At 39.0% G+C, this 26,664-nt stretch overlaps 1 protein-coding gene across 1 annotated transcript; it reads left to right on the top strand.

Annotated features, from left to right (window-relative positions):
* The first annotated feature begins 1,564 nt into the window (after positions 1–1,564).
* On the top strand, positions 1,565–26,664 carry tmem128 (transmembrane protein 128). Its single transcript, XM_036589818.1, has 5 exons — positions 1,565–1,705; positions 3,742–3,871; positions 18,766–18,927; positions 24,925–25,043; positions 26,430–26,664. The coding sequence occupies exons 1-4, from the start codon at positions 1,603–1,605 to the stop codon at positions 25,022–25,024; spliced, it is 495 nt and encodes a 164-aa protein (XP_036445711.1). The 5' UTR covers positions 1,565–1,602; the 3' UTR covers positions 25,025–25,043; positions 26,430–26,664.

Genomic DNA, 26,664 nt, shown 5'->3' with positions numbered 1-26,664 from the left:
TCAGACACTGATACTGCGTTCCACAGCAGTGCTGCTGGCAGAGCCCAGCAGAGCTGGACAAATCTACCTCTCACCTGGCTCCTGTTGGAACAGCTGACCTTTTGAACCTGCTCACCCACAGCCAGCCATGCAGGTGTGCCACTCTAACAGGTGTGCTCTCCTCCAACAGGTGCATTGGCAGCCGTCCATTCCTCTTCCTTGACATAGACAGAGAAAGGAAGTGTTTAAAGTCTGAATACAATGGTTTGACCAAAAAATCATATTTAGACAATTTTCCAATTAGCAAGTTTGCCCTGCTGAAAATTCCAGCTGAGATCAGTTGGGCTTGTAGCTCAAAAACATACCCTAAGCTGGTCACCTTTATATGATCAACTTAGCCAGTACAACTACTACAACTTAACCCCTGTTAGCCCAGCTCATTTAGCTAGCGTAGGTTCTCCAAATTTGAAGGTCAAATATAGCAAATATTTTACTCTTTATTTTTGCCAGATATCCTTCTCCATGTCTTAGTGTTTGGAATCGAGATGATTGTGTGGAATCAACTCCTGGAATAATCCCCAATGATTCCTGTCATTTACAACTGGAATCAAAGTCGACTCCAGAATTCCTGGAATGAAACAACCCTGTTCAGAAGGTTGTATGACTCTACGTTGTCAATATGGACAATTTTGTCCATATTCTGTTGTTTGTCGTAATAAAAAGGTCAGTGGTGCCATATGGTAACACCATGCAGTGAAAGCTTAACAGATATATAATTACAAAAGATCATACGTGCTCAAACTGATCTTCAAACGCAAATAAGTATATAATGCACAATAAGAAGAATGTGGAAAAGGAATTTCAGATCAGTTTATAACAGTAATTAAGTATTTAGAGGTAATGCAACAATTCTTTATATAACATGTATTAATTTAGTTAAACGTAACAATAAGGATCATTAGTTTATGTAAAAAACAGACAAAAGGGAATCAGAAAATCTTTCTTTAATATATACTTTTAAACAATAATTTTTTCAATTTTAGCTTTTTATATACGTTAAATGTAAGAGTTGATTAGTAATAAGTATTTTTTTTTATTTAAAGAATATACGAAATATACAACCAACGTCAGACTAATACATTATCAGACACCATATAAAAATATGTGAACAGTACTCTCAGCAATATCATCATACCATCCAAGCACATCATGACGTCAGAGAGTAAGGATGCAACCCAACAACCTGCATATAAAAAACCTATATGTCTAAAGGAAATGCATACATACACATATACATACTCTCTCTCTCTCTCTCTCTCTCTCTCTCTCTCTCTCTCTCTCTCTCACACACACACACACACACACAAGAGGAAAGCCAGTTAATCAAGTGTCTCTCCGTAAAGCTGGTTATAGAAATTAAAAAATCTATTACTTTTCTTAGTTTCTACAAGATGTAAGGACCGGAGTAGTGATTTAAATTCCGCTAAAAAGAGGGACAGGGTTGGCAGTAATAATAGTATTCGGTTTGTGCACGTATTGGCCATGAGCTCAGCACGCTGACGCTCATCGTTACGTCATCGGAGCGTAAGGCCGTTCTCGGAAGTCAGCTCTGAACCTGCAGCGATGGAAGCTCCACTCGCAGAAAGCGAGATTCTTACTCTGAGAAACCGCTTTAAAAGAGATGCTGAACTGCTTTTACAAGCCGTCTCGGAGGAGGACGAGAAGAGTAAGTGATTTAGAAAGATTTCGCTGGTTAGTTTACGCCCCTAGAGTGAATGCAGAGGTGCAAACGTGTAGAAAATAGAAGGTCTCTCTGGTTTAACTCCAACCAAATATCCGGGAAGTCTGCGAAAAAGTGCAGCGCAGCTTCATCTGAGTCTAAATTCCCATTCTCCTGTCCGTGTTTACATCGAAAAGGCCAGTTTTTAATAAAAAGTCAAGAAGACTTACAGCACAAACCAGAGCAGACCTGCTCTGAAGCTATTTATAAAGTTAATCTTCACAGCAAAATCCCTTGTGTTACATTAACACCTGCAGTGTTGCATTAACACCTGTTTTAGACAGTTAAGCTCAGTTGGACCCAAATGAAACTGTATTTCGCTTGCAACAACATGAGGACTATACTGTGTGCAGGCTGGTTCAGCTGGCTGGCAGCAGCTGTGCTGGGCTGTGGTGCCATGCCCGGATGGGGACGGGTGCGCTGGTCAGTGGGCGACAGTAAAGGTCATTTGGCCTAGTGCCACTGCTGGCTAGAAGCTTGATCTTGTCAGCCTACAGTGTCTGATCTGTTCTAATGGATGCTGGCAGTGGAAAGGAGATTCACTCTTTCATGTTCATTGCCCCAAAGTGCACTTGCGAATTGCTGATGGTATATTCTGAATGCTCTTCCTGTATACTAACCCTTGAAGCCTAAACTTATTATTCAGTAACTAATACACCTTTTTCAGTAATTACTGTGAAACTAATGTGTAGGTTGTGTAGATAGTGAAGTGCTACATGTGGAGTTGAAGGGGTTAAGGTGATAGGTTCTTTTAAAGCAGAGTTGTCCAGTTCAGTTCCTGGAAGGGCTTAGGTCCAGTGCCAGTGCCAAACTAAAGGACCACACAATGGACACCATACATGTCTTTTTGGGTCAATGGGAAATTATATTACTTTTTGCTGGATATTCATTTTGAGTCAAAAGGCTCATTAGCTACTATAAAGGCGATACAAGTGTTTGTCTATTTTATGAAAATCCTCACACGATGATGCCTTTGGACATACACCGATCAAGCAGTACATTATGAGCACCTCCTTGTTTCTACGCTCATTGTCCATTTTATCAGCTCCGCTTACTATGTAGGTGCACTTTGTAGTTCCACAGTTACAGACTGTAGTCCATCTGTTTCTCTGCATACTTTTTTAGCCCCCTTTTACCCTGTTCTTCAGTGGTCAGGACCCCCCATGGACCCTCACAGAGCAGGTACTATCTGGGTGGTGGATCATTCTCAGCACTGCAGTAACTCTGACGTGATGGTGGTGTGTTAGTGTGTGTTGTGCTCCAGCAGTGCTGCTGGAGTTTTTAAACACTGTGTCCACTCACTGTCCACTCTATTAGACACTCCTACCTTGTCAGTCCAGCTTGTAAATGTAAAGTCAGAGACGATAGCTGATCTGCTGCTGCACAGTTTGTGTTGGTCATCCTCTAGTCCTTCATCAGTGGTCACAGAACGCTGCCCACAGGATGCTGTTGGCTGGATATTTTTGGTTGGTGGACTATTCTCAGCCCAGCAGTGACACAGAAGTGTTTAAAAACTCCAGCAGCACTGCTGTGTCTGATCTGCTAAGACCAGTGCAACACACACTAACACACTACCACCACGTCAGTGTTACTGCAGTGCTGAGAATGATCCACCTCCCAAATAGTACCTGCTCTGTGAGGGTCCATGGGGGTCCTGACCACTGAAGAACAGGGTAAAAGGGGGCTAACAAAGTATGCAGAGATATGCAGTGGAGCTGATAAAATGGACAATGAGTGTAGAAACAAGGAGGTGGTCATAATGTTATGCCTGATGGGTATATATTCATGACTGTTTGCAGTCCAGCTGAATTAGCATGTTTCCTTAAAGCATCACAGGGCTCCACCGAAGCTCCTCTGGAAGCTTGACCTTTGCTCAGCACTTTTGTCTTAAAGTTTTGTCTTCCACATTCAGGCCATTTCACGCCATGATACGACTGTATGACAGTGTAATGTTATCTGACGTTTCTCTGTTTCAATGGCAGGTAAGGAAGCAGAGTCTAAACCTCTGCCCCGCATTAACCGACACTCAGTCTTCTGGATCCTGGCCTCCGTGGGTTTGACCTACTACGTAGATTTCTTCAACGTCGTTCTAGAAAACAGCGATATTAAAAGGTAATTAATGCAGATCTGTTAATTAAAGAACTTTTTGAGACTTGATACTAAGTGGCTACTTTCAATTATATGGTAACTACTGTCAAGCTGATATGTAAATTATGTACAGTCAGAGTGAGGAGTTGTTGTTAATAATATGTTAACATGTAAAATTAATAGCACCACAATTTTTTTTATGCCATTAACACGTTTTCCTAGTTTGACCCTTGCTGCCCGTGTGCTACATGTTGCTTTGCTAGAATCTGTGATTGTAGTTCTGTTGCTAAAATTAAATGGCTTTTAAGCTATACTTTTATACATGATATGTGGATCATTCTACTGAATTAGTTCAAACTGCAGTCCCACAGTTTAAAAAAAACAAAACGAAAAAAAAAAAAATAAAAACAATTACAAATTCGGACCTTAGATATTTACAAGTATTACAGTGTGATCTGTTTAAGCAAAGGGCATTAATTGAAGAGAAAGGTAAAATTGAATGTTTTCAATCATTTGCTTTAATAAAATAAACATAATTAAAGTATGGGGTCATTCAAAGCAAAAGTCAGTTAAAGTCATTCAAAGATGGCTTCAGTTAAAAGCCAGAAATGTTTTCTACTCAGACTTGGTCCATATATGTTTTGCTATATGGACAAACATATTGGGACACCTACACATTACACTTACAGAAGCTTTCTACAAGATTTTGAAGTGTGTCTGTGGGAATTTTTGCCCATTCATCCAGAAGAGCATTTGTGAGGTCAGTCAGTGATGTTGGACGAGAGGCCCTGGCTCACAATCTCCATTCTAGTTCATCCCAAAGGTGTTCAGTATGGTTAAGGTCAGGACTCTATGCAGGCCAGTCAAGTTCTTAAACATCAAACTCCACCAGCTGAGCCTTTATGGGCCTTGTTTTGTGTACTGGGGCACAGTCATGCTGGAACAGAAAAGGGTCTTCCCCAAACTGTTCCCACAAACTTTGAAGCATTCAGTTGTGCAAAATGTCTTGATCTGCTGAAGCATTAAGATTCCCTTCACTGGAACTAAGGGGCCTAGCCCAGTCCCTGAAAAAGAACCCCATCGCATTATCCCCCCTCCACCAAACTTTACACTTGGCACAATGCAGTCATGCAGGTAACGTTCTCCTGGCATTCACAAAACCCAGACTCATCCATCAGACTGCCAGATAGAGACGCACGATTCATCACTCCTCAGCACACGTTTCCACTGCTCCAGACTCTGGTGGTGGCATGCTTTACACCACTCCATCTGACACATAGCATTGTGTTTTTTTTATCTTAGGCGTGTGTGTAGCTTCTTGGCCATGGACACCCATTCCATGAAGCCCCTAATGCGCAGTTCTTTCGCTGATGTTGCTACCAGAGTCAGTTTGGAACTCTGTAGTGAGTGATTCAACAGATGATAGGTGCTGTGTGCTTCCGTACTCTGCGGCCCCACTCCGTGAGTTTGTGTGGTCTGCCACTTGGTGCCTGAGCTGTTGTTACTCCTAGATGCTTCCATTTCACAATAATAGCACTTACAGTTGACCGGGGCAGATCTAGCAGGACAGAAATTTCACAAACCGGCTTGTGGCAGAGGTGGCGTCCTATAACAGTGCCATGTTTAAAGTTACTGAGCTCATCAGTGCGACCCATTCTACTGCCAGTGTTTGTCTATCGAGACTGCAAGGCTATGTGCTTAAGTTTATCTACCTGTTAGCAATGGGTGTAGCAGAAACCCCTGAAATCAATAATTAGGAGGGGTGTCCCAATACTTTTGTCCATATAGTGCATATACAGTTATTGCTTGAAACATGCAGCCAATCTTGTCCTCGATTGAAATGAGAAACCAATGAAAATCACAGTGAAGTTAATGTTATTGGAAAAATGTAATACATTCTGATGGAGCTTACTTGGTTCATTCAAATTATTGATTAACAGTGATTAACTACAACAAAAAAAATAGGATTGTACTATTTTTATACTCGAGTAAAGTAGTGCTGGGCGATATGACCTGAAATCAATATCACGATTAATTGAATATTTTACCTCGATGAAGATTAATTAATGATTATTTTTTTGTTTGTTTTTTTCCCCCCTCATAGTTCATTGACAAGGTTTGTACTGTAAATATGCTCTGCATATCTTAATGTAAATCATCTCAACAGCCACATCGGAATTCACGCAGCTTTTATGTCAATCCAACTCGACATCCGTTGACCACCTAATAAACATTTCTGTACAAAAATTAGAAGAGACTTATCCAAAACGCCTCCGTGTTTGAAGAGATTTCGAAAGAAATGGCCGAACACGGCTGGAGGAGAGCGAGGCTGCTGTGTCGAAGAACAATTAGAAGTCTGAAAGCAAAGTTTAAAGAATCAGAGGACGTGAACCAAAGAAGTGACCAAACCCTTTTTACAGTGAGCTCGAACACATTCTGGGTGATAAGCCCAGCTGTCAGTCAGTGAAGCTTCATGATGACTCCTGTGACCCTGGCGAAGATGAAACTGAAACCTCCAGGAGCGACTGGTGTTTGTTCATAGCCATGATTGTTTACCTCTAGATGAGCCATGTGAAGCAACGTGACACATTGTTCTTTTGTGCATGCGGGTCGGTTTAGGAGCTGATCTGTTCGAACTGATGTCGCATACAGATCACATTTAAAAGATATTGTGAACAGCCACACGAAAAAATCGGATTTGGTGAGAAAATCAGATATGGGCCACTTTTACCTGCTGTGTGAACATAGCCTTAGCTTCCATGTCGCAGACTGGACGTGGTGGAGTCATGTGACTACACACGTGGTAGTAAGTTTTTAAGGGGACAGTTCATGAACACACAGAGTGGGGAAAGGATGAACAGAATAAAAAAAATCTAAATAACCGGCAAGGGCAAGATTACGTCAGTTAGAGGTTCTGAAGGTCGGTTTCAATTACTTTTCGATTAATTGCCCAACCCTAGTACGAAGTATCACGCTTCAGGAAAGCTGCCTCTACTGTTTTAAACTGTGTGTGAGTTTGAGTTACATTTACATTTATGGCATTTGGCAGACGCTCTTATCCAGAGCGACTTACAGTGTGATCATTTTTACACAGGTAGGTGAAGGCAGTGTTAGGAGTCTTGCCCAAGGACTCTATAGCTATAGTGTAGGGTGTTTGCCCAGGTGGGGATTGAACCCCAGTCTACAGTGTAGAAGGCAGAGGTGTTACCCACTACACCACACCAACCACAGTTATGTTGAGATAACGTAAGATGCCACGTGATTTGATGTAAATTTATGATGATTTAGGCACGCAGTTTGCAAGTGTACGCATACATTACTTGTTAGCGACATTAGCCTTGTAGGTCTGGTACAAAACTAAAGAAGCAAAGCAAACATGTCCTGACTTATTGACTATCTTTGGAGTGAGGGAAAGCTTGGATGAAATGGATTTTTGGGTGAACGAGATTCAACATGATCTTCAGGCAGTGAAACTAGTATTAGCATATGAGCTGTAGTTGGTTGGTTAAGGTGAAGTGTAGCTGTTTACCTGGTGTAGTCAGGTTAATCTGCTGGATTAGCAAACCTGTATCAAACAGTGTTCCTTTATAGTGAGAACACAGTGTGTCTGCCAATGCACTGTAATATAATTCTCTTCCTGTTTACACTAGAATAAGAGCACATGCTAAAAAACACCAGAAACACTTCCACTGGCCTGAGGTAAATGTAGCTCAGTGCTGCTTGCATTTCACATTCACTGATGTACTGTTGTGGTGGAACTAGACTGATTACACGTACTGAGACTAGTGCCAGTCCCAGTCCTTAGTTAATGTTTCAGATAGCACAAACTAAGGGATATATGAATACACAGATAACAGTGGTCTACTGCTGTGGTCAACAGATCCAGTTCATGTAGAACTGCTGGTTTGATTCCGTTTTGTTTTCCATCTGGCATTGTCAATGCAGGTTGTGATGATACTATGTCTGCAAGATCAGTCTCTTCACTACTACATAGAGAGGAATGTTATAGCAGGGCTTCAGTGCTTAAAGCCCTCATTACAAAGACAAATGCACAGATGAGAGTTCAGTGGTGCAAAAACCATAGGCACTGATATAGACATCCTTCTCGACAAATGGGAGAGTGCTTGTGTGGAGTACACAAAGAGAGCAGTACAGGCCTGAATAGTTGACCCCTACAGGAAGGGGGTGTGGTGGTGGTTTGTTATGATGGGGACATTTTACTGGCATGGTTTGGGGTCCACTTGTTCTCTTAGAGAGAAGGGTCACTACAGGTCAATACAGAGTAATTCTGACTGATCATCTTTGTCCTGTGATGTAACTTTTGTGTCCTGACTGATGCGTTATATTGTGCGCTCCACTACCATCAGTTTAGGCAATAGCTCAATGAAAAATCAAAAACACTACATGTCAATAGTCACCCGAATCTTTTCCGCCAATACATCCCCAAAACTTCTCTTAATCCACTCAAACCGCATCCAGGTTATGCAGTTCATTAAGGGTGTGCAGACTTGTTGATGTGGTTTAGGATCAGTGTTGGGGTAGTTACGCAAAACAGAACAGTTCATTGCAAGTTACTGTTTACTTCTGTCAAACTTCATTATGTTTTATAATATATTATTTTATAATATATTAATTTTATATTACTTTATGGAAAAGTAATTTCTTTACGCCTTAGCCTACTTCTGAGTTGCTCTATAAAACTCGCTTGTACCAACTGTACAAGGGAAGACCCAAAAGTCCTTTTCAGTAATTAATTTAGAAATATATAGTCAATTACAGGAAACATAATTAAAAAAAAAAACACCTGTATATGTGTCTTTCTTTTTCAGCATGCGTACGGTTTACAGTGCTTGATGTTGGTAGCACGCATGTACACATATTATGTACAAGGACAGGCATTCATAATATACACAATATGGCCAAAAGTATGTGGACACCTGACCAACACACCTGTTTGAGCTTATTGGACATCCCATTCCAAAATCATGGGCATTAATATGGAGATCCTTTGTGCACAGGCGCACAGTGATGCTGGAACAGGAAAGGGCCTTCCCCAAATTGTTGCCACAATGTTAGAGCAATATAGTTGTCCAAGCATAAATCCTGAAAAACAGCCCCAGCCCATTGTCCTTCACCAAACTTTACTGTTGGCATTAAACATTCTGGCAGGCAGTGTTCTCCTGGAATCTGCCAAACCCGGATTTTTCCATCAGACTGTTAGATAGTTAAGCGTGATTTATCACTCCAGAGAACAAATTCGAGTCTATATCCTCTAAATGGGTGTTTTTAATCATCGGTTCAATAGAACCAAGCCCGTACTGCTGTGGGAGGCACCGTGCACTCGCTTTAGCTTAGCCTAGCAGGCTACAGCTTAAAGCACTACAGAACAAGGTTGATTTTGGCTTTCTGTCACTCCACCATCAATCAGTTGGCTTTGCTCTCGCTGTTGTAAGTTTTTATCATCTATACTTGTGATAGCAGAGCACCAGTTAGTCGAACCTGCACTAGGGTGTTTGGATCTCTTTAAGAGAGGAGCTGGTCTAACATCGCTTGACTTTGCTTCCTCAGAGTTGAATCCTTATCACCTAAAATTGTGTCAAGCTTTTGTTAGTCAGAATCAAACCTGTTCTGTGGTGAGCAGCATGCTATCTAAGCTAACGCTTACCAGTTACTCTCTCCTGGTTATCAGCGCTGTTTACTATTTAGAAATTGATGTTAGATTGAAGCTTTGACGTTTATTGAATGGTGGGTTTAAAGTCCTGCACTGCTTTCATTTATTTTTCGTCCTGGTGAGTGAACTGAACTTATTTGACTGTTTTTAAGTTTGAAATAATGCAGCAGAATGTGGTGCTATTAAGGATACAGTATTACTTTAATTGCAAAAATGGGCAAAACCTTACTGTGTAACTGAATGCAGCAGTCAGCTATTTTAGACAAGAGATGAACAGCTGATTGATTACATCTAGGATGTGAAAAATTGTGTAAATTAGATTTTTTTTGCAAAACTTTTCCTTTAAAGACATGTAGGTGGTGTCCACAAGGCTTTTAGCAGTGCATGCTTTAGAATCCTAGCAGGGTACAGACGTCTGGTATGGAAAGCCAGCCCTATTTCACAAGGTTTCAGTGTGCTATTGTTCTCACCTCAGGGAACATTCAGTCTCTCATGCTCATGTTCAAGTGGAAAAATACAAGGATTAGTGAGTTTCTTTTGCATTTGTCTTCTTATCTTCCACAGCAATCGGTTGATCACATGTTGTAGGCACATAGCCAGTGTAGATACAATGCTTTGGTTACGTGCAGTAAGGAAGAGCTCACTTTCCACAGTTCTACAGTTATTACCGCACACAAGACACAGTTATGGATTTACCTTCAAAAATAACAGACTAAGTCAAAATCTTCTCTCTGAGTGCTGTTTATGCAGTTGCTCACCATTACTTTAGTTTATTAGTAATCTGACTTTAAGTGTATTTTATTAAAGTGGAACTCTAATATTTTTTGTTAAAACTCAAAGATGTGGCATTACTGAGATTGGAGGAAAAAAGAACACACTAAAATATGGTGTTTGTGTGCGCTGCTGCAAGTCTGTGAAAAGCCTAAAATAATAATTTAAAACTCAAAGGTACGGGGGCGAATTTTTCAGGCCATGTCATACGTCTGTACGTATTAACGTCAGAGACAGGCTTAAAAAGAAGGTCTGACTTGATGTTTGTATATTGAATGCAAAATTATACTGATGATGACAGTAGTACATAATTCAGTCATGTCCTGCACCGTGTTTTGAGTTGTCTTCGTATACTCTTTCAACGTACTCACAAAAGTCAGATTCATCCTTTATACTATTGCTTTAAATTATCTTCTGTATTAGACCAGCTTTCTAAATGCAGAGTGTCGTAAAAAGATTTGAATATTTAAATTTACAGGGACTCACTTAGAACTTAAACAGTGTAGATTGAAATATATACCAGAAAGTATTTTTAGATGTCTTATTGAGCATTTCAGTTACAAGGCATTTGAAAACAAATTTATTATTATTATTATTATTATTATTATTATTACTATTATAATTATAATAATTATTATTATTATTTAGAATTTTGCTCTCTTTTTCTGTAGAGAAGGTTGTGTTGGTATACAAAGTATGTTAACACCTTCTTTACAGGGAACATTTAATAAATAGTCTGCGGTTTCTGTTTATTTGCTGAGTTTAATATATTGGGGGGGAAAAAACTAGAAAATGTGCCATAACTTTTGCAGAGATGTTATTGTTTTCCCCAATAAGTTAGATTCAGTAAATAAACAGTGGTTGTGCATTCAAATGTGCAAAAGCGTGTTCTCTGTAGAGGAAATGTTAACTTATCACTTAGAAATTCAACAGAACATGTAATTCGACCAGAGAATTTCAAGGAAAGATCTATATATGGGGAAAATGCCCTTTAGAAACCGTGTCTATTCGCTGTAAAGCTAAGCCGTACTGTCACTGAGTTTAGCATGTATAGGATAATTGTGATGTTACACAAACTTAGGAAACACACAGTTAGGAGAAATAAACTGGAACACCAGTCAACTTTTCCAGCACGTTTGATATACGGGTGTAATGATACAAACTTCACAATATGATACATATTGTGTTTTGCATCATGATACAGTACATTTTTGTATTTATTGCAGAATTGGAAGAAATGCTAACATATCTTCAACACTTATTTTTCTATTTATTTATGTTTTGATAATTACCGCTGTTATCTCCAGAAGACAGCAGTGCTTGTTGAAGGATAACTGGCACAAGTAATTTATTCAGAAGACATAAACTAAAATGAATGTAAACAAAAGTACAGTATCCATATAAAAGTAAACACAAAAATTGTAAACTATAAGGTTACAGCTCTGCATTAAATAAACTGAGCATTACAAATTCATTTACAATCATATATCATCTGTTTCCATGTAAAGTGTGGTCTGTTCTGGTTGAAATAAGTGTGAGAGGAGATTTTCTAATATGGTGTAATCACTCCCAGCAAACTGTGGAATCCACAACTGAATAAAGGTGGACTCAACAACCACAAAAGAGGTGGAAATCGGTAGCTGTTATCATCCCTACAAAGTTTTTTGTTTTGCCCTTTCAGAATCTGCACTTGGCAGCTGCTTGAATCCTGTGGGGGAAAAGTAACTGCTTAGTAAAATGTTCTGTTCCACCTTAAATGGAGCTAAACACTGTTCCACCTTAAATGGAGCAAAAACATGTAATGTACCATATGTGATATCACACATTTAATAGCCTGAATTCTAACTGTATTCGATTTACGGCGGATATTGTCTCGTGAGCCCCGTATTGATTTTGTGGTACGCATGTATTAGACAGCAGTATTGACATAGGTTTGAGGTTTGTCTATATATTGTTCAGTTTTATTTTTACTATTTTGCACAGTAAAAATATTTAGGATTTGCTTTTGGTTGTTGAAAACCATTCTTATTAAGAAGTGAAGAAATATCACAATAATAAGCCACTGTAAAGCCTACAAAAATAGATTTACTTAAGCATCTAAAATGAATTTAAATAAATAAATCAAGAGCAAGAACAAATTATAAAGCTGTTCTGTGTCAGAGGGACCATGCCCTGCTGTAGCACTGCCCCAAGCAGCTGCCTGACCCATGGATAGTCTATTCCAATAGTAAAAACTAGGAGCGACTGGGGGTGGCTTGTTTTTCTGATGTGATTAAAGATGTTTTGTATGTGTATGTGTGTGTGTGTGTGTGTGTGTGTGTGTGTGTGTGTGTGTGTGTGTGTGTGTGTGTGTGCGCGCATGACTCGTGTGTGCGGACATACCAAAATGTAACTTTTTTTTTTCTTTTAAACACAATTTGAATTCTTGAATTTGTAAGAATATTTCATGCTGAATGGACCAATAGAAATGGTCCAGAAGGTTTTGAAAGATGTTGATATACATTTAAAATTATCAGTGTTTTCCTATCCACTATGAACATTCTGTTTTGGAGACGACAGTGGCAATATGTGTGCTGAATGTACTGCTTTAGCTGGCTAAGCTCCAGCATGGTCTCACTTTACTGAGCATCCTTATTACTCTCATCTCACTGTGATCAATGTAGCCTATCTTGGATTCAGTGATCTGATTTCACTGAGGAACTTTTCTCTTCAACAAAGAGCTAGTTAGTTAAACCAGGGGATTTGATGCAAATGCGTGTAGACACTGCAGGCCTTGATGGATTTAATTTAGTAGTGCAAGGTTAGACAGAGCTAGACTAAATATGTCCTATTGTGTGGTCTGTTCCACTGTTCTGGTCAAAAACCAAGATACCCTTCATATTAATCCCTGATGTTAACCTTTCTTAGTTATTATTGTTTAGAGTTATTATTGTTCTGTTATACTCTGTAAATCAGAGGCATAGTCTCTCTCTCTCTCTCTCTCTCTCTCTCTATATATATATATATATATATATATATATATATATATATATATATGTATATGTGTGTGTGTGTGTGTGTGTGTGTGTCTGTGTGTGTGTGTGTGTGTGTGTGTACTCAGTGTGTACTTATATATAAATTAACAAGCCTTGATTGCAGTCCACATCAAACTAGCTGAAAGTTTTGAAGTCGAGACCGTTCAAAGTGAGACTGAGTTAAGACCGAGACCTGGACACACTGAGTAAAGACCAAGACCAAGATCAGATTAAGATTGAAAAAATTTTTGAATCTATATATGATAGATACTATAATAGTGATTTAAAAAATAATATATCATTAAATTAGCTTGTCTTAGTTCAGCTCTGCATATAATGCATAATATATTAACAGCACTTATTAGTAAGTCACTCTGGATAACATTGCTTAATGCCGGGAATGTAAATGTATTAGGTTAGCGCAAGTAGGGGTTTGCATTCGGATAGATTTTGGTATTCAGTGTCTGAGTATCCATCCAGATATCCCCTTAACCACAGGAATAGGAAAAAAGTACCCCCCAAAAAAGAGCTTTGGCCTAAAATAGTAGGCTGTGTGCTTACCTTATTAGGCAACAGCACTTGTCTCAAGACCAAGACCAGACTCGAATACTACAACACTGCTGGCTGATGAACTTAAAGCAAGTGTCTACAAATGAGGTCCTGGATAAACTACTCCCGTGGGTTTGTCCAATCTTAACTTAGCTTAACTGGAACTAGGCATAGCCACCTTTGCCAAGCTTTCAGAACAGCAGAAAAAAAAGAAGGCTAGCAGACTTTTTATTGGGGGCAGAAAAAACGATAACGGCTCATTACAATGTTCTTGTCTCCTATGATGTCAAAGTTTGGTAGAAAGATGTAGGCGTTGCTTCCCACTCTAATACAACAGTGTGAAAATACCTGAACAAGACATCAGAGCAAGATGTGTGTATGTGCACTGGCCTGGTCCCTCACAAAATCATTTGAGGTAATTTCATAAAGGTTACCTATTAATATTTAACCCTTCAAGATCGACTCGAACAGTGTCTATTTTTTCTGTTTAATGTGCTCTTCTCTATGAATAATGCAATTTTTCTGTGCTGTTATGTTTATTTGATGTGTAAAGAACATGAACAAAGTTGACATGACATTAGCAGAGCTGAAGATTTGTCAACTTTTATTCGGTTTGTCTCACAAACTACATTATTGAACACGCAAACACATAATTAGGAATATTGGTCAAACAGCAGACACAGTTTTCTTAACTCTGATAAACTCAGTCAAGCTCGGTGCTTACTAATTTGGACTATGCTCTGAATGAGCTTTTACGTTCACTCTGAAAAAAATCAGGGTACATCCGGCAGAATGTGCACACACCATAACTCTTCTGGCACCAGATATAAAGGAGCATAAAGGGCCATGGGCAAATTCTAAGAATGGATTGCTGGCGAGATGCTCAGTTTGATAGAGTTGAGACTCCAGGCTTATTACATCCTAAGGCCTGTCATGCAGTGTTATTCAGTAATTACATGGACTACAGTGCAAACAAGCTGGCTTATTCTTAAATTATAGAAGCATTTACTGGAAGTTTGGACATGTTGGCAGGTCCTCGCCATTTAGGAGATTAACTAAATTTGTAGGTCATAATTAAATTTGACTAAATAACAAAATAGTGACTATAAAAATAAATATTACAGACATACCTTTTAAAATTATATTGATGGGAAATTATGATATGAATGTAACATCAGTAAATGATAGTAAGCTAGGTATTTTTTTTTAGTTTAATTGCTGTGTGCTAGCTAGGTGTCTTGCTTACAGCTCACACTATACTCACTACTTCAGAGTAGACTACCATACTGATACAAATATATTTACATGATTTACAGAACGATGGCAAGGTTGTATTTCTTCTTCATTTCCTGATCCGCTTAAAACACAAATGTCAATTAAAGATTTAAAATCTGAGGAATTACATGTGAGAAAGACTACAAACATCTGATGATCAGTTACTCCATTAGTATGGACGATTCTCCGCCCTCAGAGATAAAACTGCTCCTATTTTATTATAAACATTTATTAGAGTAAACATTGCTGTCCCGTGCGAGATGATAGTGGACACCTCACAGTGGGACTATAACCAAAGACTCAGAGGAGACAAATGTTCTTTGCTTTGTTCAGCTGGCACTGTCTGGAGACACACCTCCACCTGTTTTCATCACGCGCATGTTCGGGTGCTCTCTCGTGGCACAGGGGTGGTCACAGTATTAGTGGTACAAAGCATGAGATCCGGTCTCAGGTAAAAGGTATGGTCCTCTGGGGCTCGTCTGGGCAGCTCCTACATGTAGGCCAGTTATTCACAGATTCAGTCACGTGAAACTCACACTGGGTCAGAACTGTTTAATGTACAGAATACACTTTGTGTTGAATTGGCTTCATGTGTTCTGTAAATTCCTACACGCAGGGTGGTGGCTTGTGGAAAATTACCCCAGCAGGTCATTTTTAGAATGTGCCAGTACACTGATATCAGACAGTGTTCATTTCATGAAAGGAGGAGAGAACTTGATGTGTCCTTTTTCCCCCCACTGTATGTTGGAGTCCTCATTCATTGTTCAGGGAGAGAAAGAACTGAAAGGCAGTGAAACTGATGTATTAGGACGAAATGGAGGCAGGAAGTGATGTATTGGGATTGAGGCTGAAGACTGAAAGACTGAAGGTCTGAGGCTGAAGCAATGAAGCTGAAGGCCTGAGATTACGGGTCTCAGATGGAGGAATTGAGACAGTGGGACTTATTTTTAGGTAGGATTGAGGCTGACAGTGAGACTGAGATGGACCTACAGGGTATGAGGTGGAAGAACTGAGACTGAATGCAGAGGGACTATGGAGTTGATCCCCCTTTGCTTTTGTAACAGCCCCACTCTTCTATGAAGACTTTGCTCTCAATTTTGGAACATGGCTGTGTTGGTTCACGTCCACAGGAACATAAGTGAGGTCTTGCATTGTTGTGAGGCATAAGGCCTGGCTCAGAATTGCAGTTCATTCTAAAGGTGTTGGATAGAGTTGAAGTCAGGGCTCTGTGCATGCCAGTCAAGTTTGTCCACACCAATTTTTTATCCACTTTGTTTTGTACATTAAGCAGTAAAGGGCCTCCCTCAAACTGTTGCTAGAAATGTAGAAGCAAACAGGTCTTTCGATTGTAATTATATGCTGTAGACTTAAAATCAAAGGACCCACTCCAAACCATGAAAAACAGCCCCAGACCATTATTCCTCATACACAGAACTTTACAGTTGGGACTGTTAATTTGAGCAGGTAGTGTTTTTCTTCATTTGCCAAATCCAGATTTGTGCAGGTTGATCTTAGAAGAAAGGGTTCTTCTATCGTTACAAGCTTGACATTGTAACAATACAAGAACTCTGTTTGGTGTTTTGGTTTTAAAAAAGGTTTCAGGTAGAACCATATACAGCACATTCCCCATGAATCAGAAGAATCCCTTCACAATGCAAAGAACCCTTTAATTATGCATTGGTTCTTTGTTTCTATATGGAGCCATTTATATAGTGTGTCTTATAGGGCCACTATCTTTAAAGAGTGCTTGAAGAACGTTCTGTTTTAGGAGTGTACTGTGACTGTATCAGGGAGGGTTTCTTGGCTAGCTTTGTGTTTTTGCTCAGTGGTGGAGGTGTTAGGAGGGAAAGGTAAAACATAATATTACTGGTTATTTGTTGATTTTAAATAAAAAGCACTGCTTCTGTAGAGATCTTTCTCTTAAGTACACGTAAAAGTATTCATGAAGGAAATTACTCAAGTAAGAGTAAATAAGTTGTGTTGTGGCACCAAGTGTGTCCCAATGTGTTGACAGCAATTCCATGGGTGCAAGTTTGCTATTTGAGTGGCAGGTACTAGCATTGAGTCCAGAATTGTTTCATTATACTTTATTTAGTCAATAGTTGGATTCCTTGAGTTGGGTGATTTTTTTTGCATGTATCTAAGACAGTTAAGGCAATTAGAGGATAGAGACATAACTGGACGCATGACTTCTGATGGCGTAAGTATGTTAAATAATGTAGGCCAACAGGAATGATAGTGCTTGAGACAATTAAAAAGCTGGAGTTTACAATACTGCAAATGAAGTATTATTAATTAGTAAGTTTCAAATACAAACTTCAATTCCAAAAATACTTGGACAGCATGTGAAATCCTAATAAAAAAGCAATGATTATGAAATTCTTTTCGACCTATATTAAAATGAAAACAAAAACACAACAGTAGAAGTTTCATACATTATAATGTTAACTATTGTGTCACATCACCTTTCCTTTAATCTACTTTAATTAACTATATGAGGTCTTTGTTGTCATATTTTGTGCTACATAGTGCGCCACACGTTTCCAATGGGAGACAGGCTTGCTGTTACAACCCCATGCTGTTGTAGCACATACAGAATGTGGTTTGCCTTTGTCATGTTGAAATAAGCATGGATGTCCCTGAAAAAAGACATCATAGGCCATGTACTTCTCCGAATGTGTATATGTTTTAACATTTATTGTACTTTCAGATTCATGGGCACTAATACCCACATGCTATGACAGACCTGGGTTTAAACTTGATGCTGGCCTGGAGAACACAAAGCAATATTTCCATAATCTGTAAGGTTAACTAGTCAGACCACGATACACATTTCCTCTGTATATTTTTCTATTTCAAATAAGCCCAAGCCCAAAGAAGTCAGCAGCATCTTTGACATTGTTTATAAATGGCTTCTGTTGTGTCGAACAGTTTTAACTTGTGTTTGTGGATGCAGCAATGAACAGTGTTTATTGACGATTGTTTATTAACATATTTTTTGAGCCAACAGGGTGATATGCATCACAGGATCATGCCAGTTTTTTTCATTTAACATTGTTCCTAGTTTTCAGTTGTCCCAACTTTTTTGGAATTGAGGTTTGTAGTAATTAAACACAGAGAGCTGCACTGACTTGCTTATTGCTGGGTTGCTGCCATGCACAGTGAAGGTCCTGCTGCTACCAGGTAAAAAGCAAGGGGAGAGAATGTCTACAACAGAATAACTTTCAATTTGAAAACATTTCTGTGTTGGTTGTATCATCTTTGTACAGAGAAAACTAAATTAAAACTGGACATTACATCAAAACTTTTCAACAGAGGTTTTTAAAACCTGAGACTAATTACAGTGTTATGCTAATATACATTAAGTACGTCCTTCTGTGTAATGTCTAAGGTTATCCAGGCTGCCCATTACGTTCAGGTACTTCCAAAGGAACATTAAGCAGTAGCTTAAAGCCCTGGCTTAGTTTGGTCTCCTGTGTCGTTTTGCGTCACAGATATTTCACTGTTCTCTCTGCATATAGTAATGTAATCGCTTTGTGCGTGTGTTGACATTGGTGTGTGCATGTGTGTTTTCTCCTGCAGTTGATATAAGGTGTGTTTGTTGTGTGTGTGTCTCTGCATGTGTTTTTCTTTTGCAGCTGGTGGTTTAACGTGGGCCTGGTGCTCCTAGCTGTGAGTCTGAGCCTGGCAGCGTTCTGTATCGTGTATCTGGAGTGGTTCAGAGGGATCAAACACTATGATCAGGAATATCCTGCTGTTCCACCAATCACCACTGCAGCCTTCATCGCTGCCTCCTGCAGGTCATTGTCTGTATTACACGTCACACTCCTGAACAGCCACTAACAAAATTCCATCAACTGGCAAATACAGTTATATAAAAATGGAGTCAAAGCACTCATTTAGGCAGTTGATAGTTATGCTTAAATGTTGTCTTCACTTTGATCATTCTGTAGTGGCAGCACACCTTAACCCTGCATTCACATCGGCAGCGACGCGATGCGACAAAGTGTCCGGAGGTCGTTGGTTGTCAATGAGAGCTGGCGATTTCCAGCGATAGGAGGCGGTGCGAACGTTGGTGACGCGAAGTTAGCGGAGTCAGCGACGCGACAAAGTTGAGCGAAGTTTAACTTTATGCTAATAAGGAGCAAAGTGATGTGCCAATAACCTATAGAAATTGAGCATTGAGCAGCGTAATACGCGCTTTATCTCCTCCCCTGTGAAACAGTACGTTCCATTTTTGGTTCCTAGATAGTTGTTCCTACTAGAGATTGAATAATGGCAGTGGTGCATTCGTCGCAAATAGACAGTAATCACAAAGACCAAATAGCGTTTTCCTCACAAACTGACGCAGACACAGGGATTAAATAAAAATAAGCACACAAGCGATTTCTCACCAGGATTTTTAATTCTAGCGGGAATGCATCTGATTTGTGCTTGGTGTCAGTGAAACCATGGCAACCAACGGTCCGCTCGAGTTCAGAAACGCCCACAGGCGATGAGCAATCAGCGATCTGGACGACAAGATGCGAAAATTCGCTACCGGTGTGAACACAGGGTTGTACTGATCTGGGGGTGCATTTTGCAAAAGATTTGTAACATAATTCATTCATTTGACATTAAGAATCTGTGTATTAGCCATTCCTAACTAAAGTAGAATAGAAAACTGTTCATTGTTTTCATCTGTTGTACATCAGACTTATTTTTTAATTACATAATGTAGGGAACGCTATACGTTTGGTCTTTAGGGGGGAAAAATACAATTCAGCAGTAACAGAAAGAATTCATTGATGAAAACAGCTTTAAAAAAAGTCATCATTCCAAAGAATTAATCAGGTTTAAAAATGTTTGATTAAGGGTATTCGTTGATGTTCATTTAATTCATCAGCAACCACTCTTCTGTTCCTCCACCCCAACACTTGAACAGTTTTCTGTCAATTATACAAATATGACTGTTCTCACACATTTGAATGTCTCATGCTGCTCCTGGTTCATGTGACTGTGGAGGGCGTTTGCCTGGTGATAGAAGTCATTCAGACTTTGGGTGTGCCGATGACAGTGCAGGATCTTTTCAAGCTTTTCAGGCAAAAGCTCTGATGATGTAAGGTGCTCTATTGTATTTTTGAATGTTTCCATTTTACTTATCCCCTCTATTCTTATCTTATAATACAGTTGAAAGGATGCATGATGATCTGCCAAAGTGTTTCATCTCTTCTCGTTTGGAGCTCCAGAATCATGTAGCACTCCTTGTTCAGTCTCTGGTTGATCCTAAATCCTGTAAAACGTGACATGTCATCAAACATAGTTAGCTAATACTCACATAAGGTTGATACAGATGAATGCTGCTACAAGCTTGTCTGTCTCAGTGATATCACTCTTGCGGTGACATGCAATTTCTCACTGTTTTGTTTAGCCTATAAATACACAAAATATTTATTTCTAGATTTTTTTTCTATTTTTTGTTATGGAGGTACGATGGGTCCAGCCTGTACTGCAGGGGTTGCTTGGGCATGTTGTAGGCCTGCGGTGCCGAGTAAAGGCTAAATGTGACCAGACCATAGCCCGAAGTGTGCGGGTGCAGGTGTGGGTGCTGGGTGGGCATGTCATATGGGTGAAGCAGGCTCATGCAAATAGGATCAGCATTAGATATTGTGGGTGGAAGCAGTCAGCACTCACCCACTTCAATCAAATATATGCCTCCCAGTGCCTGCAAAAGCTGTTGTCATTCCTGCACACGCCTCGAGGTCTGCATATTAATGAAGTGCATATTTAACCCTTTTATCTGTAGCCTTGTTAAGTTATTAATCTGAAAACCTTTTATTTAGTAACTAGTAACTTCTATGGACTATTCAGTAAATACAGAGAAGCTAGAGCCCTATTTGAGCTGCCTTAGATTTCCCTGGGGGGGTTTAATTTAAATGATTTTCCAACATTTAATCCAGTATGAATCTGCAATGTCCGTAGATTTTAAGTCTGCTACGTAATAATTCCGGAGCAAATTACCTTCAATAATTCGCCAGCCTCAGAGCTCCCTCAGTAATAGTGGTCCTGTTTGAACAGACACAGTAATGCAAAACTACACACTTTTTACAAAATTATGGTTCTTCAGGGGTTCTTTAGTAAGGAAAATGGTTCTTTATAGTACCATGAACACTCAAAGAACCCTTCACATGATCACAATCACTTTGCATCGTGAAAGGGTTCTTCAGATTAATGGAGAATGTGTTGCAACTTTCTGAAAAGTGATCTGTATAGCTCTAAAAAGGGTTCTTCTATTGTTACAATGTCAAGCTTGTAATAATAAAAGCACCCTTATATAGAACCGTTTTCTTTAACGAAAAACCCTTGAAGATCCAACATTTTTAAGCATGTAAGTAATACAAAACGGCTCACGTAAACATCCGCAAGCTGGTGTTTTGACCATTATTTGGTGCCATTTGGGGAAATTACACAGATCCTTTATCCTGTATGAAACGACCTGTCAAAACGCATACATTACATCCAGCTTGAAAAGGACTTAATATGTAAGTTATGAGGGTGAAGAATTGAAGAGTCCATGTATGGTTGTTTATTCATGAAGGTGAGCTAATTCACAAATGCACCATATACAGCAGGGATCTCAAACTAATGACAGTTTCATATGGCTTGTCACAGATTCACAGTTTATTCTTAAATCTTAAAATTATTAGATTTGCTTCACTCACCAGACACTGTGGCTGGTTATCTAACATAAGCTTAGATTGATACTTAGGCTGTTAAAAGAAAAACTAGAGTTCTGCATGCAAGAGAAACCATCCAAACAAAAACCTGATGTAGCATGAAAGCTGCACATTTAGCAGGCATGACTGAAATGTAAGTATAATTAGCTTAACTATTATTGTAATTTAAAGTGATAGTTAAGTTTTTCTTAGTGTATTCATTTGTGACAAACTGGTAGGTACAGCATATAACAATTAAGAAATGAATGGAATTATCAAGCGAATCCCCTGAGAATGCAGAATTAGTCATTCATTTTGGCCACACTTCACTTACAACAACTTTACTGTTATCATAGTAAGAATCACATATAATACTGCTGTTAAATGTAAGTTTACTTGATTTAGTTGAACACTAAATATATACAATGAGGGGAAACAAGTATTCAGACACTTTTTTGTTATTTAATATAGTTACAGTGCATATATTCACTTCAAATTTACTCACATATTATCTTTCAACTTTGTTCCTGAAATTGTTGGGCAAACAGTTTAACACAAAATATACACTTATGTAAAGGTTAACAAAAAAAAAAAACACATTCTACTATTAATATAAAATATAACAATAAAATGTTCTCATGCAGATTGCACCTGGTGTCCCTATAAAAGACAGGTGCACCATGCAAGATTTCTCTCAGAAATGAAAGAGAAAAGCCAGCAGTCATTTGAAAAGAGTTGCAGAACAACCTGAAGGCAGCAGTTACACAATATTTACAGTTCCATAACAATAAACAGTGAACTGAACTGTGATCATTTCTGTTCCTGCACCTCACACAATACTAAAAACAAGCACAGACATAAAATTTTCCGAGAATTTAGACAATTCTGAACAGTGTACTCTGAACAGACGAAACAAAAACAGAGCGCTTTGGCAACAATTCAGCTTGTTGTGCTTAGAGAAAGAAGGGTTGCACATGTGATCCCAATAACACCATATCTACAGTGAAGTATGAAGGTGGGAGCATCATGATATTAGGCTGCTTCTCTGCAAATGGTAATGGGGCTTTACACGTCATCAAAGAAAACATGAATGGAGCAATGTACCAGGACATATTAGAGGAGAATTTAATCTCATCAGCAAGACAACAACCACAAACATACAAAATAACTGAAGACTGCTTTCTAAAAGGGAAGGAAGTAAAGGCGCTTGCATGGCCTAGTCAGTCTCTTAACTTGACAACAGAGAAAGCCTTGTAACCTTGGGGATTTGAAAATGGTTTGCTAAGAAGAAAGAGCCAAAATTGAACCAAAATGCTGCAAAAACTAAGATGTACTTAAATTAGTTTATATAGTCGCTGTCACGTTATTCCATTTTTAGTTTTCTCTTTCTGAGATCAGCAGATGCCATTTACATTGTGTGAAAATTGATGAATGGACCAGTAGAAATGTTCCAAAGTTACATAGAATAACTTTACATTAACTTACATGTAAAGGTAAGAAAGTGTTTGCTGTCTTTTTTACCATTTTGAAGATACTTACTTCTCTTTGGACAACGACGATATGTTATATGTAGTTAAAATTCATACTTGGAAAATAGAAATAGGACACCTTTTCCCATATTTTCGTTTAAACATTTGTATGAAACATTAAATTACAAACTGCGGTGTGGTAAGGTAGGATGACGTAAGTCAGTGCGAATACTTTCCAAAGGTACTATATAAATACACACATTATGTCTCACACAAGAACAAACGATTTGTGTGCTCAGTGTGTTTCTGTTTGAATTTGATTTTCGGTGACCGTGGGCGAAAGTTTGAACTGTAATTCGTATTCACTGGGAATCTTTTGAATCCTTTTTCTTCATTCAGAAAATCTTGCACAAATGTTACAGCTTTCTACACCCCACAAGTGTTCTCATGGATGGATTAGTTATGTCAGTAGAGTTCTGTTGTGCTTTGTTGTAGGAATAAAATATTCATTTGCTTACTGAAAACAAGTACACAGTGTAGCATTACGCTTAAATTTGGCATATACACTGACCGGCCTCTTCATTCACTACACCTTCTAGTTTCTGCACTCCCTGTCCATTTTATTAGGTTAACTTACCATATAATTGCACTTTTTTGTAGTTACAGACTGTAGTCAGTCTGTTTCTCTGCATAATTTGTTGGCTCCCTTTTAACCTGATCCTCAGTGGTCAGGACCCTCACAGGACCACCACAGAGCAGTTAATCGTGAAGGTCTCAGTTTATTGCCAATTTGAGAAATCTTGAATGTGTCTCTGTCTTTGAGCTAGTCTGTTCGTGAACTGTCCACTCACTGTCCACTCTGTCAGACACACTATCTTGTTGGTCCACCTTGTAGGTTTAAAGTCAGAGAGAGTAGCTCGTCTGATGCTGCACAGTTTGTGTTTGTCATTCTCTAGTCCTTCATCAGTGGTCACAGGATGCTGCCCACACAGCTCTGTTGGCTGGATATTTTTGGTTGGTGGACTATTTTCAGTCCAGCAGTGACACAGAAGTGTTTAAAAACTCCAGCAGCACTGCTGTGTCTGATCCACTCGTACCAGCGCAACACACACTAACACCACCACCATGTTCATGTCGCTGCACCTGGTCTCTGTGGCAGTATAGTGTAGGGTGGTTGTGGTAAGTTTGTGAAATGACTCAAAGATGCATTCAAGATTTCTTAGGCATAAAAGGCATTACACTGATAACTTTACATTCTTCTGGTCTCTCTAGCAATAAGAAACAGAGCCTGTTGGAGCAACAATCTTTTTCCATAAAGTATTTTAGAATCTTTGAAAGGCTCTGGATGGTACATTGTTGTTCAATTAAGCCTGTTTTTATTATTTGGCTTAAAAAAACTATAATTCAGTGAGTTGTGAAAATAATATAAGCATACCTGATATAATCTGTAGTGAAGCGATCTCAGCACATAGCAATAAAACTGCAATATGTTTTTATTCATATACCATACAGCCCTTGTGTATTTAGGGTTTAATTATAGTCTTAGTTTTTATACGTTTGATGTTCTGAAGTGTGTGTGTGTGTGCGTGTATGTGTGTGTGTGTGCGTGTATGTGTGTGTGTTTGTTTTACAGTTTTAACATTGCACTGTGGCCTGTGTGGTCCTTCCTGACTCCAGTGATTCTCTTCACTCAGTTCATGGGAGTGGTGATGCTCATCTCTCTGCTGGGATGAGACTCTTGCATACTACAAGGCAAGAACATATACTATACACATACACATACATGTACAATAGCGTTCAAAAGTTTGTAATCAGTGTTTTTCTGTAATATAAAACAAACATCATTCTTATACATGGATTGACCACTTCATTAAGTACGCCTCTTGTATCTACACTCATTGTCCATTTTATCAGCTCCACTTACCATAAAGGTGCGCTTTGTAGTCCTAAAATATCCGTTTCTCTAAATGATTTGTTGGCCCCTTTTTGTCCATTCCTTTAATGGTCAGGTCCCACAGGACCACCACAGAGCAGGTATTATTTGGGTGGTGGATCATTCTCTGATGTTGTGGTGGCATGTTAGTGTGTATAGCACTGGTACAAGTGGATCAGACACAGTGATGCTGGAGTTTTTAAACACATCACAGTTAACACGAGTTTCCACTTCCAGATGTATTCAGTCAGCTTTGGTTTATAAGTAGTGCTAAAAGTCTAATGTTGCTAACAAATACCAGACCTCAATAGTCACCCAGCTAGCCTAGATCACTTTAGACAGCACCAAGGCTGGTATTTACAATGCAGGATTGATCATGGATCAGATTCCTTCATATTTATAGCAGTCATTGGCCCAGATGCTGTTTCACTCCTGAGGAGGACACTGTTGTCTACAGTGGATGCTTGCTGTTTTTAATAGTTCCTAGTTATTCCCATCATACAGTGGTTTAAACCACTCCGACAAGTCTGCTCGACCTTAATAAAGATCTGGATGCAGTTTAAAGAAGTCACAAATCATCAGCCTCATAGCTCCAGTTATAAACTAAAGAACCATTATTTGCACTCCAAACATCTTTTGGCCGCTCAACTACATCTGTGGTAAGTGGGAAAATTGTGAAAATTAGATTTTTCTCTGACCCATCTCTTTAAATGGTGCATGAAAAATATATAAACAAAACAATTCAAGCTCCACCTTAAAACAAGCACACACAAATGTTTTAATTCTAGCAAGGCTTAGTTCTTTTATTTTTAGCAGGCAGTTAAATGGTCTTGAAATCTGGAGGTGCACCGACACTTCCCAAATTCTTAATTGAACATCTAATTTTTAAATTAGTAGTTTAATGTACATATAACATATATATTACCTATAACAAATTAATAATCAAAGAAATGAAAAGTGATTTCAAACTTTGAACATTGGTGTACATGCATTCTCATTAAATGCACTTGGTGGGGGGGGTTAGGCGGAACGTTTGGCTTTTTCCATGCAATGTGTCTTCTGTATGTGAACTGTGTGGGCGTGTTTACCCAGGATGCAGATAGTGAGCTGCTGACACAACTATCATCAGTGTATCAGGTGACACAAAATGACCTTTTGCTGTGCTGAATGGAAGCGATGAATACAGTTTTCTGTTTCTTTTACAGAGTGACCGTGACACACTGGAGTCTGGAACACAATCCAGTCTGTCTGTATTTAAATAATGTGGAATTCCCTCTTTTATATCACTAGTTTCATAGCAGCGGTGTCCATGTTTTTACTCTGTTTTTCAGTGTAACTTATTTTATATGTATGTGTCCCAGCCAGTGACTAAAGAACATGATGTTACCAATTAAATGCCTGTGGTCAGTGCTGTTTTCAAATAAAATAATTTACATTTCA

This window comes from Colossoma macropomum, unplaced genomic scaffold (assembly GCF_904425465.1).
Source record: "Colossoma macropomum unplaced genomic scaffold, Colossoma_macropomum, whole genome shotgun sequence".
NCBI lineage: Eukaryota > Metazoa > Chordata > Actinopteri > Characiformes > Serrasalmidae > Colossoma > Colossoma macropomum.
This window is presented reverse-complemented; position numbering and strand designations above follow the sequence as displayed.